General features: G+C 40.6%; 4 protein-coding genes across 4 annotated transcripts in view; 2 read left to right on the top strand and 2 right to left on the bottom strand.

Moving 5' to 3' along the window:
* The window catches only part of iqgap2 (IQ motif containing GTPase activating protein 2), a 33,854-nt gene extending 29,505 nt beyond the window's left edge, over window positions 1–4,349 (top strand). Inside the window, exons 31-38 of the mRNA XM_080047846.1 lie at window positions 999–1,101; window positions 1,191–1,332; window positions 2,086–2,173; window positions 2,333–2,545; window positions 2,632–2,792; window positions 2,973–3,116; window positions 3,377–3,485; window positions 3,771–4,349. Of these exons, the coding sequence (XP_079903972.1) occupies window positions 999–1,101; window positions 1,191–1,332; window positions 2,086–2,173; window positions 2,333–2,545; window positions 2,632–2,792; window positions 2,973–3,116; window positions 3,377–3,485; window positions 3,771–3,884 (1,074 nt within the window). The 3' untranslated portion in view covers window positions 3,885–4,349. The remainder of the gene's footprint in view (window positions 1–998; window positions 1,102–1,190; window positions 1,333–2,085; window positions 2,174–2,332; window positions 2,546–2,631; window positions 2,793–2,972; window positions 3,117–3,376; window positions 3,486–3,770) is intronic.
* A 318-nt stretch (window positions 4,350–4,667) lies between these two features.
* f2r (coagulation factor II (thrombin) receptor) lies at window positions 4,668–6,845 on the top strand (the record flags this gene model as incomplete). Its single annotated transcript, XM_080035012.1, has 2 exons — window positions 4,668–4,737; window positions 5,677–6,845. The coding sequence occupies 2 exons, from the start codon at window positions 4,668–4,670 to the stop codon at window positions 6,843–6,845; spliced, it is 1,239 nt and encodes a 412-aa protein (XP_079891138.1).
* A 200-nt stretch (window positions 6,846–7,045) lies between these two features.
* On the bottom strand, window positions 7,046–10,361 carry LOC307261285 (uncharacterized protein). The gene is made up of 6 exons (XM_080041789.1): window positions 9,777–10,361; window positions 9,367–9,512; window positions 9,142–9,203; window positions 7,936–8,046; window positions 7,748–7,849; window positions 7,046–7,530 (listed from the first exon to the last, which is right to left on the bottom strand). The coding sequence occupies exons 1-6, from the start codon at window positions 9,879–9,881 to the stop codon at window positions 7,496–7,498; spliced, it is 561 nt and encodes a 186-aa protein (XP_079897915.1). The 5' UTR covers window positions 9,882–10,361; the 3' UTR covers window positions 7,046–7,495.
* A 193-nt stretch (window positions 10,362–10,554) lies between these two features.
* On the bottom strand, window positions 10,555–13,030 carry LOC307262001 (uncharacterized protein). The gene is made up of 6 exons (XM_080042731.1): window positions 12,852–13,030; window positions 11,852–11,994; window positions 11,644–11,708; window positions 11,308–11,436; window positions 11,076–11,171; window positions 10,555–10,979 (listed from the first exon to the last, which is right to left on the bottom strand). The coding sequence occupies exons 1-6, from the start codon at window positions 12,960–12,962 to the stop codon at window positions 10,897–10,899; spliced, it is 627 nt and encodes a 208-aa protein (XP_079898857.1). The 5' UTR covers window positions 12,963–13,030; the 3' UTR covers window positions 10,555–10,896.
* Between the last annotated feature and the right edge of the window lie 1,391 nt (window positions 13,031–14,421).

Genomic DNA, 14,421 nt, shown 5'->3' with positions numbered 1-14,421 from the left:
ATTTCCCCTTTTTGTGCTAGTATGAGTGCTACAACAACTTATTTTAGTATTATTTCTTCTACAAGAATGAACATTGCCAGCATTATTACTGCTAAAACAAGCAGTAAACCCTTTTTTACTACTTGAAGTTCACCCTTTTTGTGTATTTTAATATGAATGAAATGCCCAACATGCTCCTGATGCTCCTCAAATCTAAAGAGCAAAATTCATTTGTTTGCATACTGTCTAAATTCCACCAGATGTGGCTATCTGTTGCTCCAAGGATGTCTTTACCTCTTGACCCTTTCTCATTCTTCATTATCATGTGTTGCTCCCACAGCCACATGCTTACTTTCCGTCATCATCCTATTTCCTTTCTTTATAATCTCCAGACCACATCCCTTTTAAAGTGGGTAGCGGCGAGGACAACAGTAGATTGAAGTCAAGTCAATTGTATTTATAAGCCCAATATCAGAAATCGCTCATTTTGCCGTAATGGGCTCCACAATCTGATAAGACAAAACTCCTCTTGACAAATAAGTGACCACAGGAAGAGCGGCAGTGGAAGGTTCCATTTCCCTGGACAGACAGACAGACATACAGACAGACAATACGTAAAGCCATCTGTGTCCTTTTGTTGACGCTTTCACTCCACACTTAGTGACGCAGGGAATAACAACGGAGATGACGTGCGTGTTGGTTTGAGCAGATGTTCTCTCAGCTTTCATTTTGCACTCAAATATCATTTGATCATTTCCCTCTCTGTTCGATACGTAAAGAAAAGCAAAAACACTGTTTTAAAGGCAACATAATTCCTTTTCCTTTACTAATACTCAATTGTATTAATTGTATTATCTGTTGGCCTGATGGGATTAGCAAATTCAATACTTCATATTTATATACTGTGTTGTTGAGGTATTGATGTTTAAATGGGTTTAACTTAAGAAAATATAGCGCCTGTCGCCCAGTTAATTGTTTAGGCTTTTTGGACAGGACTAATCCCGTCTGTATTTGTTCAGCTGCTTTTGGAACATCTGGAGGCCATCTCTCCTGACCACAATGACTTACTGCATGAGCTGCTGCAGGACCTGGGAGACGTCCCTGATGTAGAGACATTTCTTGGTACTGTGTCAGATCAACATATATTATATTAATCATAAATTGGCTTAAATGTACTTATAGTACTTAAGTGCCTTGCTGCTTTCCTTCAGGTGAAGGAGCGGTAGACCCAAATGACCCCAACAGAGAGAATGCTCTGAGCCAGCTGGCCAAGACAGAGATCTCGCTCACACTAACCAGCAAGTTTGAGCTACTGGAAGGAGATGACAAAGACCTGAAGACTCTAATGACAAAGTGAGTTTATCCTTGCTATTGCTGAGATACATTTCCCACTTTAACTTTCCAATCATCTGTATCCTTACAGTGCAAGAGTTTATGAATCTCATTTGAGGTTTTGGGCCATGCAGTCGCAATCCAGTCTTTCATGTATATGTTATAGCAATACACTGGATCCCACTTACTCAGGAGTACTCAGTAATAGAGCTTGGGGTTGTTATGAATGCCTTGTTAAGTGCACTGCACTTAAACCGTCTTGACACTGTGTGTGCGTTTCTTTGTGGCCTATCACTCAGAAGCGTTTCTTTCTTGACTTTCCTGCTCTTCTATCGCTTCCTGTCCTAAAAGGAAGGGGTTTGGTGGTCAGGGATATCTCTCCTATAAACATGTATCCGTCTCGATCAGTCAGTCCCTTTGCTATAGTTGTGGCATTAGGTGGAAACAAAATGTTAGTTTGGTTGTAATGCATGTGTTTGGTCAATGCAGAATTGCTTGAAATACTTTGTTAAGCAGTTGTAGGGAATAAATAATGGAACATTAGATAATAAAAAACAGACAGACAACTGTTGAATAATATTTTCTGAAATTGCATGGTGAAATTTTTTTTTAAATAGCCTAGCCTATATTGATAAGTCTTTCACATACATGTGTTTTTGCTATTGTTTCCAACCAATGAATCAGATATTCTCCTGCTCATGCCTTCATTAAAATTGTCTGGGTACTAAATATAGTGTGTGTGTGTCTGTGTGTCTGTGTCTGTGTGTGTGTCAGAACAAAAAAGCTTGTAGTGGATGTGGTTCGAATTCAATCTGGAAACAACTTGCCTGAAATTCTTGAGAACCCTGCTACCGCCCCACAGGTAATATGTTCTGCTTTCTTGTTTTCCCTTATGTACCCATCAGCCATTTGTACCTTTCAACGCAATATACATTTTGTTTTCATACATATATTCTTTGTTAAGAGTTCCAACAGTATTTTTTTTTTGTTGCACTTCTGCACTACGACTTTGCTTCTGCAGGAGATGGAACATACTAAGGTTGTTCAGCGGCGGGCGGTCCAGGATGCCCACACACCAGAGGGTCTGAAGAGCAGTGCAGCGGTGCAGGAGGACAGCCAGCTGCCCCTGGAGCAGAAGAAGAGGAAGATATTGAGGAACCTCCGTAACCTGGAGCAGGGCGGCCTTGTCACAGCCACTAACAAATACCAGGACATCGTTAATGACATATCAAAGGTAAAATTCACATAGAAAGGCGTCCATGCCTCCAATGCTTACTTGTAAGTGAATTGTTAAAGTGCAGCTAAAAACCAATTTTACAGGACATCCGCTACCAAAGACGCTACAGACAGAGGAGGAAGGCCGAGCTTGTGAAGCTCCAGCAGACACTGACAGCCCTCAACTCCAAATCAGCCTTCTACCAGGAGCAGACGAACTATTATGATACCTACATCAAGACCTGCCTGGATAACCTCAACCGGAAGTGAGTTCTGCCTTTTTTCATCTCTTATGCCTTTTTTTGTGTGTACAGTTTTCTAAAACATTTCTTCTGGTGTGTAAATGATAATCGTGATACCTTCTTTTACTTGTGTTGTGTGGATTCTTTGATATATGGGGCTAGATTTCTTGTGGTTTTACATATTACTGTGTTTTGTGTTTCCAGGAATTCACGCCGATCTATAAAAGTGGACAGCAAAGGAGACGGAAAGGGCAGTAAGAAGTGGAAGCCACAGTCTCTGAAGTACACTGCAGCAAGACTGCATGAGAAAGGAGTCATCCTGGAGATAGAAGGACTTCAAACAAACCAGTAAGTTGAGCAGTCCAGCACCAATTAGACAGATATTGTAAGGCTTGGGTATTTAATATTATCATTTACTGATCAGATATTACATTTACACCACATGTAATGATGTATGCTCTTTATTGTGTTTTAAATTTGAAATGCACATTGAAATTGATTGACTTCTACTGTGGAACTGTTGACAACTTTCTTAATTTGTTTCTGTATGTCTGTAATAAGTCTCATGTCTTTTATCTCATGTTATTGTTTCACTCTTCTTCCTTCAGGTTTAAAAATGTCATGTTTGACATTTCACCCACTGAGGAAGTTGGAGATTTTGAGGTGAAGGCCAAGTTCATGGGAGTTGAGATGGAAAAAGTCCAGCTTCATTTCCAGGTAAACCTTTCCCAAGTGTGTCATAGCAGATATATTGAACATTGTTTATGAATAACGGTCTGTACATACTGTATATGTGCTTTAAGTCAGAGCCACAATTTATATGTAATAAATGTAATGAAAACTTCCTTAACATAAAAGTAATACAATTATTTAATTTACCGTAGAGTCCAAGTTCACTATTTATGTTGTATGTAATATTAGCCAAGTTAGCACCTCATCTCTATGAATGAAACACTCTAGTTTGTGTGAGTTTGTCATCTGTTTTTCTTTTCTTATTTCCAGGACCTCCTTCAGCTGCAGTACGAAGGCGTGGCCGTCATGAAGATGTTTGACAAAGCCAAAGTGAATGTTAATTTGCTCATCTTTCTCTTGAACAAAAAATTCTATGGAAAATGAGTTGGTAAAGAGAAAGAGGGAGAGAGCAACAGGAGAGGAGGGGGAATCTTGATTGTGCCTTCTGACAGAATGGAAATGTTGTACAAAATGGATTTTGCTGAAAAATTACATCAGATGGTGCAGTGCAGTGTTCCGTTTCATCTGATTTATAATTCGATGGACCACAATATAATGAAATGTCCAACAAAATGTGTCTGTTCTCAATGTCGTGATTGTATATTTAATGTATTTTTAAGAATTAATCGTAATGGTATTCATGTTTTGTATGTAAAAGACGCTAGGAAAACACATGGTTATTGTTACCATGGATGTCGAAGCAACTTTAAGGGTTTGATGGAAATTTCAAACGGAGCAGCAACTGTCTATTAGTTCCCAAATGAAGCTTTGGACTATCCATCCAGTCTGCATGACCAGTGCCTTTTTTAATTCAAGTGTTTGAGAAACATGTTTTTAATTAATAAAACATTGAAAAAAATGGAAGAGCTACAACTGATGTATGTTTAATATACATTTTCTTATATATGAACAATGTACATACGTCTATGTATATTTTTCGTTTGTCATTCTTAATATAACCTTTTGAGGAAAAATAGTTTTCTCTGGACATCATTATTTCTCTGTAAAGGGGAGGAGATGTGCATTGAGGCAGAGGCGGAGTATCCACACTGGACTGTAATAACATGTTTGATGCTGGCAGAAAAACAGTTAAGGAGCTCTTCTGGTAAACGGACCATCTCAACACACTTATAGGTGTAACATATTTGGAGGATAAACAGTTAAGCCATGGTTCAACTGACGGTAGGGCTGTTGGTATTCTTCTCTCTTCACAGCTCGGCACTCGCCTCCAAAAATGGTAAGTTACTTTCTTAACCATAAACTTTGTGTGAAAGCTTGAACTCTCTTCAATAGTTGAAAATGATGATTGTGTGTTTTTATAGACTACAGTTTGTACTCCCCAGTTTAAACTGTTGCTTCAACTTTATGATATTTTAGCCCATAATTTAACTCCTTATGTCAGGCTCTAGCCAATGTACATTATGCGTGAAAATTGGAAAGTTTTTTTTTATGCTTGAAGGACGCTTCCCAACATGACTGGACAAAGTAGTGACTGAAAAAGAATGCAATAATTGCCAGTAATGAGGAACTTGGATAATCATGGTTTTGGAACGCTTAACAAATTTCTGCCTGGTTGACGAAACGCAGTAGGTCATGGATAGTGGTGTACCCAAATACACTTTAGTGGCACTTGTAATTAACATTTTATGATACATAAGAAATCTACCCAGCTACACTAAACTGACAGTTAAAGTTACAAATTAACTTTGATAGCGTCTAATAATGATTAATTGCGATACTAACTTAAAAAAACATAAATTAGATAAAAGCTGAATTTAAACATGACTTGTTAATGCATTAATAATAATCCAACAATTTCATAATTGATACGATCAATTCTGCATTAAGAACTTTTAAATTAAAGTAAATGGTAAAAACAAGATGTTAAATAGGCTACTTACTGTCTTGTCATAGGTGTGTAGTTCTGTGTCACATTTAAAAAAAGTTACAGTATTTCTAGAAGAGTCTGGTTGCCTAAATTTAACAAAACACACATAATGACACTGTGTAGATGTAGGCCTATCTGTCTATTTCAAAAGAAAACTGAGAAAATAAAAAAACAAAACTCTATATGACTACTTAGGCCCTACCACTAGAGGTAGGTGTAGGCTAAGTAAACATTGGGTAACCTAACCCTTTATAAAAACCCACTGATGTGTTTCCTCCCTTTTTAAAGGCTCAGTGCTCAACCCGCGGACTTTCTCTGCGCACTATGTCACCGATGAGCCTGTTGACCTGTTCCTGTTGGATTATGGGACGTCTGGATCATCAGGCCATCATCCCCAGAGGCACTATTTTGTCTCGGAGGAAACTAAAACCTTTCTCCGGGGTCGCCTGGCAACCAGCTTAGTCCCGACCGTGTACACCCTCGTCTTCATCATCAGCGTGCCCCTCAACCTGGTTGCCATGGTGATGTTTGTGCATCACATCCGTCCCAGGAAACCGGCGGTGATCTACATGCTGAACCTTGCCTGTGCTGACCTGCTGTTCGGCCTGCTCCTGCCATTCAAGATCGCCTACCATTTCAATGGCAACGACTGGATCTATGGCCCCTTCATGTGCAGGGTGGTCACGGCGGCTTTCTACTGCAACATGTATTGCTCTGTGCTGCTCATGACGTGCATCGGCATCGACCGCTTCCTGGCTGTGGTCTACCCCATGCGCTCGCTCACCTGGCGCAGCCCTCGGACAGCTTCCACCGTGTGTGCCGTCATGTGGCTATTGGCTCTCGGAGGTGTGTCCCCTCTCCTGATCTCTGGGCAAACTCTCTATTTGTCAGACCTGGGCATCACCACCTGTCACGACGTGCAGGATGTGGATTTCCTTCAGACTTACTATCTCTACTTCTTCCCCATCTACTCCTCTGTCTTCTTCTTCACGCCTCTCATCTGTACCGTGGTCTCCTACGTGCGTATTATTCAGGCTCTTGCAAAGGCCAATGTGCAGAACCGCTCCAGGAAGACCCGAGCCGTGGTGATGACAGTGGTGGTTGTGGTGGTGTTTGTGGTGTGCTTCACCCCCACCAACATCATCCTGATGGTGCACTACATTCAGCTGTCCCAAAAGTCCAGTGACAGCTCCTACCAGGCGTACCTGCTCTCCATGTGTGTAGGCAGTCTCAGCTGCTGTCTGGACCCAGTGCTCTATTACTTTGGCTCCTCTCAGTGTCAGAAGCAGGTGGCAGCACTGTTTGGATTTAGGCGCCTGTCACAAGCGCAGAGCAGCTCAGCAACGCAAAGCACAAGAACCAGTGGGCGGACAGACAGCAGCAGGTCAAGCAAGATGGAGAGTGTTCAAACTGGCCTGGGGGGCCATTACAGCAGGCTGCTAGCTTCATGGAAATAAGGAGCCTTACTCTGAGAGACTCGCACACCCCCCCCCCCCAGCAGTGATACATCAGAGTCAATGTGAACTTAAATGCTTATAAAGGAAAATATTTTGTTCAAATGAGTGTGTCGCTTACCTGGTTGTGAATTGCAATTAGCAATTACATTTGTTTATTGGCTTTATTTTTGTTACGTGAGCATCAGCATACCCTTTTTGTTATTTTGTACCCATGAAAAATACTCACCAGTAGGACAGTGTGTTTATTTATTATAACAGTCAACAAAGCAGAACTATTTCTGCACACATTCTTTTTCGGAATTTTGTTTTAATATTCATGGTTTCCATTAATTATAGGAATGCAACTTTTAGTGTATAATAATAAAGTTTGAATCTAAAAACATTACATGCAATGTAATAACTGCGGTATTGTATGGCATAAAAAGTGAGATTTACATAATGCTATTCATCAGTATAGCATTTGTTATGGATTTGAGGTAAATATGTAAAGTCATTAATTACATGATGATTTGACACTTATGAAGCCAAGCATATGTGGGTAAATATCAAGCCTTGTGCTTAAGCTAAGATAATACAGCCGACACAAAACTAGAACGTTATACAAATGTTTCTCTTAATATCTGTTTATCTTCATCTTTTCATATTGCTTCTTACACTGTGCTGCCATTGTCGTCGGGGCAGAGCTCTGAAACGAAGAAAAACATAAAAAGACAAACTGTCAGAGAAGAACAGAAGAGGGTACATATTCATAAATATTTAAGTGTTGCATTTGACAATACAACATCCCCACCTTCACTTGTGGGAACTTTTGTAAGTTGAAGTGTCCAGTAATCTAACCTAGACTCACAGGTCCAGCTTTGTATTTAGCTACAGTATTTGCAAAGAACTGAAGAGTTGCTGACCTGTTTTACCATCAAAGCTGTGGACGTTCTCTGGGAAGGACATACACACAGCATGTTGCTTGAACACTTCAACATCTTCGGCCTCTATTTTCCCTGTCCTCGCTGAAAGAGAAGGTGGAGTTTTAATTATTTTTTAAAGCGGTTTTGAATCTCCGACCAGCTGTGTAAAAACAGAGGGCAAAACATACTGAATTGCAGCAGGTATCGACCAGTGATGTCCCCATTTCGAAAGGTGTCTGTCCACAGTAGGCTGTCAGGGCGAGTCTGTAGAAGATATCCTTTGTGGTCCGACAGGTTTTCTTTAGAAGCAGACGGATTGACTAATTATCATATCAATTATGAATATATAGATCCGTCATTATGGATATGTAATGTTGCTTTTAATTCTGTTAATATCATGCTAAAGACATTATGTACAGTTGTGTTCAAAATAATAGCAGTGTGTTTAAAAAAATTGAGTAAAGATCAAAATCCTAATAATAGCTTTTATTTCCAAACACGCAAATGCATTAGGGACATTGCACATTCTATTCCAATTCCAAATATGAAGAAACATTTATCAAATGTTTCTATATTTTTACAGAAAGTGAAGAAAAAGGAATATTAGACTGTTCAAAAAAATAGCAGTGTCTGCATTTTTCTTTACAACTCAAACATTTACTGTATCAACTGAAAAATGCATGAAGATTTAGCTTTCCTATGAATCACTGAACTAATATTTAGTTGTATAACCTCTGTTTCTGTGAGCATCTGTGTTGCAGGGAGCCGACCAACTTATGGCACCTGTGAATAGGTGTTTCAGCCCAGGACGATTGGACTACATTCCACAATTCCTCTGCATTTCTTGGTTTTGCCTCAAAAACACTCCATAACGTTAATCTTGTTGGTCTGGAACCAAGATCTTGTTCGCTTACTGGTGTGTTTGGGGTCGTTGACTCGTTGGAACACCCATTTCAAGGGCATTTCCTCTTCAGCATAAGGCAACATGACCTCTTCAAGTATTCTAATGTATCCAAACTGATCCATGATCCATGGTATGCGATAAATAGACCCGACACCATACTATGAGAAACATCCCCATAACATGATGTCTGTGCCACCATGCTTCACTGTCTTCAAAGTGTAGTCTGGCTTGAATAGGGGCCGCAGACAGTTTGTCAGACGACCCCCAAACACTGAATTCATTCATTTGACAAACGTTTCTTCATATTTGGATTTGGAATAGAATGTGCAATGTCCCCAATGCATTTGCATGTTTGGAAATAAAAGCTATGATAAGGATTTTGATCTTGCCTCACTTTTTTAAACACACTGCTATTATTTTGAACACAACTGTATGTGGCTTCATCTCTTCACGTGTTAATCTACACATCACTTGACTCAGGGTCACTTACTGCGAAAAGTAGTCGCCGGTCCTGAGACTGTTGCATTTACCTCCCCCAAGAGGCACCGATTACTAAAAGACAAGGATACCTTTTTTTTTTCTTTTTTTCACAACCTTGAAATTGAATGTGCCTTCTGAAGAGGTATAGCACTATTTTCTAATAGTGTGCTACAGACTTAATTTAATTAAGATTTCTGCATGTAACATATTTAATTAATTTAATCAGAAAACTTACAAGCAACGATCTCCCCAACGCAGTGTCACAATTTGACTGTCGGACGTGGGAGACAGGTCTATCCAGGAGCTTTTCAGGGACTCCAGTGCCTTGTGGTACTGCTTGGGGTCACCTGCTCCCATCACATACACCCACTTTCCAAAAATCTTCACACACAAGAAGTCCAAATTCATGTAACAAGTATTTAATTGCAATTCTTGATAAAATATTTTTTTTTCTTCTTTTTAGATCAACACTCAATAAGACAAGTTAAGATAGAACTTTATTCATCCCTGATGGAAATGATTTTGCCATGTTGCTCCAAAATAACAGAAACACAAAGAAATAATACCAAAATAAGGGAACTCTAGACTATACAAAGTCAATCATATAATACAAAATAAAATAAAAAGATCCTAACCATGACTTACCAGCTTGGGGTCCTCTGGTATAAAAGGTTTAATCAGATCCTTACAGTCGGGTGCAGCTGCAGCACAGAGGGAAGTGAGAGCCAACAGAAATACAAGAACTGCCATGGTCAGGCAGAGAGGTGTGGATGAGGTGGATGAGAGAGAGAGATGGCAGCACTGCAGAGGACGTTGTTAAGGCTGCGACAGAAAACGTCTAAAGCTGACTAATTTTCCCTCAGAAAAAGTTGTTGTGTAAGTGCAAAAAATGTGGGGGGAGGAGGAGAAGGGGGTTACTGCACCCTCAAGTGCACCACAGTGAAGCTATTCTTTAATGACTATACACAGAGCCCTGCAGATTTCTTTTGAACAGCATTGAATGGTCGGCTCAACAGTCCTCTGTTGCAAACACTGCTGCCCCTGAATGAACTCAGACAGAGTCCCAGAACTGCCCTGGGACCGTTGCGAAGGACCTGAAGCGCCTTTTCTTCAGTAGAACGAAGGTTGTGTGTCCCTGTGGGTTTCGTTTGGACTCCTTGTGGAAACTGTACAAAGGTTTGATGTCTTCTCTCTCCCCCTGACGGTGAAGTTACCCAGCAACATCCTTTGTTGAAGGTTCTGGGAACTGTGTTGCATTTTAGAGGTAGCGTATAATCTTGACATATGGGTCGGCAGAGTGTCTGACATCTCCTTTTGTGTTTGAGAAAGGATAAAGAACTGTTGGCACTCACACTTTTTGCACTCACATGTTTTTCTCTGAATAAGGGAAGCAATGAACGACTAGAATGCCGCACATTGAGACTGAAAGTGGTTTTTATTCACCTCTCACAACCAGTTGAATACACTCAACTATTTACAGCGTTACGTTGTAATAAAGGACTTTTTAAATGGATTTTTCAGCCTATGTACCTGTACCTTCCATAATATTCCATGAGCTAATACAGATTTCACGTTCCCTAAACTGAATAATGAAAGGTCAAGGAGACACAGTAATAACAGGACACCAGCAGACCTTGAATATATTGCTGCTGCTGCTGAAACCAACTGGACGTCCACTCTTATATCAGTGCACATGCAGATCACACTATACGACAAGACTATTTAGTACACACTAAGCTGGATGTTTTGGGTGGGTTTCTCTGCTTTACTTCGCAATGGGCTCGGCATCAGTTTGCTCATTCTCTGCCTCTGGTGAAGCGGCGGGTTCCCTGTCATCTGGACACAGATCTGAAATGAGAAGAGGAAGATTAAATGGTGACATAAAAGTATAGCATGAAGACAAGTGCTGGCAGTAAGATAACAGAGCAGAATTGCTTTGCTGACCTGTGCCACTAAAATAGTAGTCTGGGAGGAAGTTGAGACAGGCCGCCTGCTGCTTGAAGGTTTCTAACTGGGATGGCTCCAGAGCGCCGGTCCGTGCTTTAAGAAGAGAAGCCAGGGGGAGAAATTAGAATTACAGACAAATGGGAAAGTAGACAGTCAATTGTAGCCTGGGAATCCAGACCTGCCGCTGACAAATTAAATGGGGGGCGGGGGGGGTGAAAAGGGGCCTTACTGAAGAGGAAGAGGTATCGTCCCTTTGCCTTGCCGTCAGGGAGGAGAGTGGTGTCTTCGGACAGGAGGCAGTCATCGCAGGTCTCGTAGTACTTCCCTTCATGATATGAAGTGTGGCCGTTGATCGTAACTGTGAAACATCAGGGAAAACAAGCTTCCACATGAGCATAATTGCTCATGTACCAAATTGCCAGATATAAAAACAAGTGCAGAGTGAAAGTGCATATGAGTCCAATGTGCTTTGGCTGCATCATGCAATCACCTAAATAACGAGAGAGAGAGAGAGAGAGAGAGAGAGAGAGGATGATTTAAATGTGAATATTTTTAGGGTACATACAAGTAGCGTGACTGGTCATTCCCGTGATGGTCATATTGGTTGCACCCTGAAGACATTTCTCTCCTCTGTTAATGGGAACAAAAAATAATCCAGCATTAAATATTTTAACAAACACTCCCCAATGGTGAAGCCTGCAGCTTCAGACAACTAAGTAATTTGTATGTGAGAGTTAATGGCATCATTTGCAGTCAGCTGCACAGTCACTTACAGGCGGTCAGCCCAGTACATGGTGATGAGTTCGCCGTCTGAGGAAGCTGACAGTTCCACCCAGGAGCTGTTTGCAGCCACCAGGTCTTTCTTCAGTCCAGGCTCGTCCCATGTCGACACATGCAGTGCCCACTTTCCATAGATCTGCACCACACAACACAGAGACAATACAGCTACATGGGCTGATCTGTGTTAGGATACACTCATACTTTATGTTCCAAATAAAGTAGTATAGTGTCTGTAATGGAGCTTCAAATGTTTGTTTTTTAAAGAGATGAACGTGACATTCCTCTGTATTGGCATCCTTGTGATTCTACTGTAAAATGAACACATATTGCTGAGATTGAAAGTACATTCGTAACCTCAGTGGAGCGCCAACAATCCACCACACCCAAAACAAACATTATTTAAGACAGCATAGATGGGAAATCCTAAAAGACTCAGGGAAAAAAATATATTTGAATATCTAGCTTTCATCTTCTGAGAAAGTTTGCATTATGAACGAGAACTCCAGAGGGGAGATTATATAATGAATACATTATTTTATTCCCTTCTAAGAAAAACACTTGTTTATTTCTGTTAAGAATGACATTTTATCATAGCATATTGTCACAGTTGTTTTTCTGTTAAGATTATACATAATGTACAATGGGCTTGATTTACAAGATACATTCATGTACATGGGAAACCGTATATTTCTAAGCTTTACTATTGTAAAATGATTACAAGATAATATAGAAATCAGTTTCCCATGTACTTCAATGCGTCAGACTGTAATGGCTGCACAGATGCACTGCTCTGCAAGTCATCCTTTAGTAATACAGTCTATGACCAATTGCATTTTTTTAAACTTCATACACATTTTGGGTTATTTTGAATCACACTGTAGCATATTTACGCCAAAAAAAACTAATTTAATCAAGTTAAAGAAACATGCATCACTGCGCTTTCGAGTCTCCTCACATTGGACCAGCTCCTAACAAATCATCATTTATACTCACGTGGCTGTGGCTGTCCAGTGTTCGAGGCTTAACCAGTTCTTTACAGTCCGGTTCGGATGCAGCGACCAGGGAGGTGAGAGCAAGCAGCGCTACAAAAAACTGAGCAGCCATGACTCGAGTCGAGACAGAACAGAGCAACACTAATGTCAGGGATCTTGTGCCAGCTAGTGCTTCTTCAAAGGAACCTAGGGAAAGTGTTGTGCAAAAGTAGGCTGGGCCACTGATGCACAGACACACAGACACAGACACACACACACACACACACACACACACACACACACACACACACACACACACACACACACACACACACACCCACACACACCCACACACACACACACACACACACACACACACACACACACACACACACACACACACACACACACACACACACACACACACACACACACACACACACACACACACACACACACACACACACACACACACACACACACACACACACACACACACCTCATTGTTCACGCCCAGTCAGCAAATGCTCATGTCCTATTCATCTTGTTATGTAACAGCCAGTTGGCAGACACTAAATAGCAAGTCCCCCGCATATTTCACACAAAAGCAGAGAGAATCAAAAGAAAGACAGACACAAACAGACACACTTTTTTTTAAAGGCAACAGCTTTAAAACATTAAAAGATTTCCATAAGTTACTTTTCATTTGCAAATTGACTGAACGCCACACACAAGATGGACAGTGACATATCATATCATAGGTTTTTGTTTCTTCAGGACTGGTGCAAGGTTACATAACATGTACTATACAGCCTCCATTAAGAGTAATGAAAATAATAAGTGTAATAATACACATGTGATGCGTTAGTCACAGTAAGTCCACTGACTATGTGTGCTTCCTGTGAAACACTGGGGTCAATCTAGGTCGTCACTTGTCTATTATATAGTGCCTTGCAAACACACTCCTACCTGGAATGCCAGCTGTTGAGCTGGTGTAGCTCCATCTGGAAAAACATTACCTGAGGTCCACACACAAAGACCTTGAGACGAGGACATTCAGCAATCAATGTGTTCGTTTGCAAAGGGCCATTTGTCAATATTTGGTACTAAATCACCAATTGCGTTTTATGACCAGATTTTTTTAAAGGTTTGATCTGTCAGAGAAGTACAGTTTTTTGTCAAGCAAAGACTCAAATCAATTTCGGGGCAGAATATGTAATTCCTGTAGGGGAAAACGAGGGAATGTGAGCCATTGGGTAATGTGAGACACCCCCTGTATCTAGGCAATGGAACACATTTCTGGTCATGTGAGATATATGTTTTCAAGACCCTCTCATTTCCCCTTTGCCATGAAAGAGAGGACCTCATGGTGATGTTGTATGCATGTTTTTTTTCACAAAAATTTATTTTTTGCATGTAAAAGTAAATTTTCTTGCTGTCAACTTAATCGATTGTTGTGCCAAAGCAAATTGATTCAGGTAGAACAACTTCTATCATACATGTTGATGAACTACCAACCTATGCCACCATGTGATGATGATAACTGAAGATTAGCCTGAATTGCAGAGAGGTAGTTTTTTCTCAAATTGTGG

This window comes from Ammodytes marinus (genome assembly GCF_949987685.1).
Source record: "Ammodytes marinus genome assembly, chromosome: 2".
Lineage (NCBI taxonomy): Eukaryota > Metazoa > Chordata > Actinopteri > Uranoscopiformes > Ammodytidae > Ammodytes > Ammodytes marinus.
Note: the sequence above shows the minus strand (reverse complement) of the source record. Positions and strands in the feature narration are given on the sequence as shown.

Coding starts and splice junctions, on each gene's coding strand:
- LOC307262001 (XM_080042731.1), bottom strand. CDS start 12,962: ATGGCTGCTCAGTTTTTTGTAGCGCTGCTTGCTCTCACCTCCCTGGTC. Junction 11,995..12,851: donor CACTGGACAGCCACAGCCAC/GTGAGTATAAAT, acceptor TGTGTGGTGCAG/ATCTATGGAAAGTGGGCACT. Junction 11,709..11,851: donor ATGTACTGGGCTGACCGCCT/GTAAGTGACTGT, acceptor TCCCATTAACAG/AGGAGAGAAATGTCTTCAGG.
- LOC307261285 (XM_080041789.1), bottom strand. CDS start 9,881: ATGGCAGTTCTTGTATTTCTGTTGGCTCTCACTTCCCTCTGTGCTGCA. Junction 7,850..7,935: donor TCGATACCTGCTGCAATTCA/GTATGTTTTGCC, acceptor CTTCTCTTTCAG/CGAGGACAGGGAAAATAGAG. Junction 7,531..7,747: donor CAGCTTTGATGGTAAAACAG/GTCAGCAACTCT, acceptor TCTTCGTTTCAG/AGCTCTGCCCCGACGACAAT.